The sequence below is a fragment of the Sinocyclocheilus anshuiensis genome, unplaced genomic scaffold (assembly GCF_001515605.1).
Source record: "Sinocyclocheilus anshuiensis isolate Anshui unplaced genomic scaffold, SAMN03320099.WGS_v1.1 scaffold277, whole genome shotgun sequence".
In the NCBI taxonomy this organism is placed as follows: Eukaryota; Metazoa; Chordata; class Actinopteri; order Cypriniformes; family Cyprinidae; genus Sinocyclocheilus; species Sinocyclocheilus anshuiensis.
Window position 1 is genome coordinate 522,157 of NW_015536463.1, and position 4,907 is coordinate 527,063.

The following is a 4,907-nucleotide window of genomic DNA, read 5'->3' on the forward strand; positions in this document are numbered from 1 at the left end:
AATATGTACGTTGGCATTTTATTGCAGGGAAACTGTAGTAAAAACATCATGTTTACTGTATATATTAAAGATCATTACCAATCCATCTTTTATGAAAATGTGTTATACAATGGTAAAAATGTATAAATCGTATAAAATATTTCCTTAAATATAAATGACATTATCAGAAACAAATTTGAGTGAACATTTATATAAATTAGAAAATGAATCTTTAAAAATAGCTTAGGAAATAATTAATACTACTAATTTAAAAAGCTAAGAATTGTAGAAAAATTACATGAATTTTACAATTTATTAGTATTTGTAAAACCTGATGATCATGTTCTCCAGCATGAGAATTTTCAAAAATCTTGTGCTACAATGGATGCAAGAAAATCTGTACATCATGTGGAGTTCACATGATCAACATTATAATTTGATTATTGGATTAATGACCTAAAAATACATTAAAAAACTAAAATATTTCTTAATTATTTTAAGAATTTATTCATCTTTTTATATATAACATTTTCTTTCTTTTTTTAAAAACGGCCAATGGTAACATTTGCACTCCACTGTACAATAAAGCATACTGTTAAAGTATTAATTAATTACAATGTCTTTTGGTTGGCTAACATTCTCACAGTAATGCTTTTGTTTGATGAATAAGAGCCATGAGCTTTCTGTCTCCTCATCTGAACAGACTGGGTTCTGAATAGTAGAGACACAGGCGGTGCAGATGAGAGCAGCAGCACTGATACTGTTTTTCTCAATGGAAGATAAATGACTCTCCAAAGCCTGAAATTGACAGACTCCAGCTCCACGCCTAATAAAACCAGAACAAAGATAGCCAGCAGCCAGAGCAAACAGCACACACGGTGAGACAATCAGTGGAGCCGGCACACACACACACACACACACACACACACACACACACTTTAACTTCATAAGTCAGTAAAGCAGCTACACCGAAACCAAATCGCATTTCCTCTGCAACAGTTTTAGAGGAAGAACCATATGTCATGTTTGGTTTAGAGAGAGAAAAAAACCCTCATTATTCCAGACAGCAATGATATTAATGGTCCACGGCTTTGTGTCCCACACCGAGATCCTCTTGGGAATGTTTTTATTGTTCTCAGAGCTCTGGGGGGGGGAAGTTGCTCTTTTGTGCTGTTTGAGGTTCAGCTCCCTCCTCCAAATTTAAACCTGGGCATTCTCATGTGAAAAGACAGAAACTGTTCTCAGATCAGCGTGGAAGGAATTTTAAAAACGTAGCCCTGCTGCTCATATACAAAAAGCACAGCGGTATATTATAGATTAAAGAGATGAGAAACCGTTTACACACTCAATCAACCCAACGAACGTAAACAAGACGATTTATCATAACTCACTTCAACCTTCACGGGAAGGAACACAGCCGCGCTGTGAGGTTTGTACATTAACAACTGAAACAGTTCTAGAAATAGGTTTTATTAAGTTGTTTTACATATAGAATTTCCTATTTATTACATTTTTTATATGCAATGACTAAAAATGTAAAAATTAACTAAATTTGCAATTGCAAAAATTGGATATATATAAAAGGTTGTTTATATGAGTTTTAATACAATTTTTTAAGTTGTGATGACAAATTAAAGTACACTGTAAAAAATTATTGTGAATTTAATGGTAAAAGACTGTAAAAATGCTACAGTAAAAACCTGTTAAATGGTTAATGGTAAATTCCCCTACTATATACGGTGAAAAACTGTATTGGACATAAATTTTACGGTAGTATACTGTTTTTGGAAGTGAAAAAGACCGTATAATTTACAGTGAATAACCGTAAATTGACATTCCCAGAATTCCCTGCGTTACATTTCAAATTTGATGTTTTTTTTGTTGAAATAGCTGTTTCTTCTTAGTTTTTCTTAATCAGTTTTGTATATTAGGATTGTGTGTTACACCTAATGTTGTTAAATGAACGTTTATTGCATTATTTCAGTTTCATGTGTGTTACCATGATGGTGTTTAGTGTTTGTGTGAATGACACTGTGCACCTTCTATATATGTTATTATTTAAAAGCTGCTTGTGATAGGCTTTGGTTCATCATGTGACTTTCTCATCACCACCTGCATTTGGTGGTTATCAGTGTGTTACAAAGGTACAAAACAGATTTCAGTACATCAATAGGTTGGTATATTAACATTATATCAGTTAACGAAATGATGGTATTTAACTGTAAATTTAAGTTAAAACCGTAAAACCTAAAATGCTGCTACCGTATTTTTTACGGCAAAATTCCGGCAACCACAGCTGCCGTTTTTTTACCGTAAATTTTACGGAATTTTTTTACAGTGTAGCGACAGAAATTTTCTTCACTATTTTGATTCAGAGTAAAATTATTGAATAAGAAAAAAAAAATGTAGGACTCAATTCTACCTATCAGTTCTTGATTGGATGGAGGCAAATCAGCTAAATGCAAACTTGCAGTAGGTTGTAGGTCGGTGGTGGTGCGGTTTATGACATTTTGATAAAAAAATTATGAGGTTTAAAAATTTTAAACATGAACAGATGAATCATTCACAATAAAATGAATCAAATATATTTAGAAAATAGATAAGAGTAGTAATGCCAGCTGTAAGGGAAATATTAGTAGCATAATAACCTAACATAGAATATTTGTGCATGGACACCTTAGGATTAGTTAAATATGGTCATGTTTTTATTTCTATTGGTTTTTGGGACAGTAAAACATGACAGCATTTGCAATAGTCAAGCCAGAATAATTCAAAATATACTTCATTTTAATTAATCAGTGCTTTTACGTGATGCAGGTCCACCTTCTTAAAGCACTGATATTTATGCAGCAATCCAGATCTCTTTTAGAGACATTCACACCATTTAGAAAACTAGAACAACACATCCTGCGTCCTCTCATTGCTGTGCTCGGCCTGTGTGACAGAATCTGGGACCAGAGCCATAGGAACATCCCACATAGAGACTTCTAATGCTCAGTGTGTGAGCCTCAATTTGCTCAATACAAATCCAGTGAGGCAGCATAAGTTAATTCCACTGCTTTAGTTGCTAAATGCTGTTTTGCAACCCATCTGGTTCTCTGTCCTATTTAGCACGTCATTAGTAAGCAGTCATCACAAGCGATACTACTCCATTGACAGACCTTCCTGACACAGCAACTTCCTGTGCACACAGTTCCTCCACCACTGGCCGACTGGCCGTCTCCTCGCTGAAAAATGAAGATATGGTTTTGCTGATTTGCATTACACCATTTGGCTGCAAAATGCATCCTTCTCCACTCCAATTCATTGTGTTTTCTAAAAGAATAAAATAATTTGCAAGTAATGTTTAAGTCACAAATATTTCATTATATTATTGTAGATTGTTCAGTGTCCAACTGTTTTTGAAGGGAGCCTCCAAGTGTGAAATTGACTTATATTACAGCTCCAGAGTCCAGACAGTCACTAGTGAGAGATCTTCTTCTTCTTGTGGTGCATTAACCAATCAGCCAAGCCATGATGTAATTTTTCTTGCGGCTCCAGGCTGATTAGTCACTGATCAGTCATGAGAACATCTGTGAGCCCATCAGCAAAGATGGCAAATCACATTCTTACAGGGAATCCTGCAACATCCTGCCACTGAGATGAATGGGAATGCTAACTTTCTCCTGCACAATATTACTGTGGCCTTAATGAAAACATCCATCTGACTGTATTAATATTCCAGTGTGGATGACGTCTCCTTTGTCTCAATGATTTGCAGTGCTGTTCATCACCGAACAGGTTCTTATGATTGAGGATCACAATGGTAGCATTCCCATGAGAACTGGGACCAGCAGGATCACACAATCCCAGATTCTGAAAGCGGCTGCTGCTGAGCTGCTGGTTTGTCTATGGGCAAACACTGCATTACTGTGATTGGTTGGCAGCTCTACGTTACAAACCATCCCTTCACAGCAAGATATGCACTCCTGCAAGACAGAAACACATTTTGTAAGTGAATAATTTTGATGTAAGAGATTATATTTGTATGAGTGGAATAATGTGTATGTGAATACTCACATGGTGTGTATTTTTGTGATGTCTACAGCCAGCTAACTGGCATTCTTCCCGCACAGCACATCTTTTGGTAACAAATTTAGTCTTTCCATGATGGTTGAAGTGGTGTATTGTCATACAAAATTGAGTATCTATAAATGAAAAAACAGGTTGTTAGGAATTTAAAAGGATATTGCTTTACAAAGTAAATCTAGAGACAACTGTGAAGATCTGAGAGTGGTGGGTTTGTGTTTAGTAAACTCACTCTGAGGACACCACACATCTTCTGCCCAGCGGTTACAGCTGTAGTTGTCTAAGGCCTGTTCACATGTGAAGCACTTGAAACTCTTGGGGTACGGGGTGGCTGCACAGACATGAACACTGTGTTATAGTATCGCTATAAAGTCACTGGAAGTTAATGAACAAAATAACAAAATGAACTGGAATAAACAAACTCACCTTCTACAGCAGGCATGATATTGTAGAAGTCAATGCTGTCACTTGTCACCAAATCAACAAGAAGCTGGACGAGAAAAGTGACTAAAGCCAGATCTGCTGCCATGTTTAAAACACTGATAGTGACTCCTAAAATAAACAGTCGAAGATAAAGTTTAAGTCTCTGAACACATGACTTCCTTTTGTCCTAATATATATTTTGTTATGCACCTCAATATTATAATTATTGGCGTAGACTGGGCAAATCCACACAGCTTCTAATGCTTAAAGGGGTCATATGATGTTGCTAAAAAGAACATAATTTTGTGTATCTGGTGTAATGAAATGCGTTTATGCGGTTTACATTATTGTTTCTCCTCTTTCCCCTGCCTTTCTGAAACGCGTCGATTTTTACAAAGCTCATCGGTCTGAAAAGCGAGGTGTGCTCTGATTGGCCA

General features: G+C 35.9%; 1 protein-coding gene across 2 annotated transcripts in view; it reads right to left on the reverse strand.

The window, feature by feature from the left end:
- Positions 1–2,679: 2,679 nt before the first annotated feature.
- LOC107683936 (ly6/PLAUR domain-containing protein 6B-like) overlaps positions 2,680–4,907 on the reverse strand; it is a 22,640-nt gene continuing 20,412 nt past the window's right edge. For both annotated transcript variants that reach the window (XM_016480130.1, XM_016480052.1), the window contains 4 exons: positions 4,474–4,599; positions 4,280–4,378; positions 4,039–4,166; positions 2,680–3,947 (listed from right to left, as the gene is read on the reverse strand). In XM_016480130.1, the coding sequence (XP_016335616.1) occupies positions 3,777–3,947; positions 4,039–4,166; positions 4,280–4,378; positions 4,474–4,576 (501 nt within the window). In that variant the 5' untranslated portion in view covers positions 4,577–4,599 and the 3' untranslated portion in view covers positions 2,680–3,776. The remainder of the gene's footprint in view (positions 3,948–4,038; positions 4,167–4,279; positions 4,379–4,473; positions 4,600–4,907) is intronic.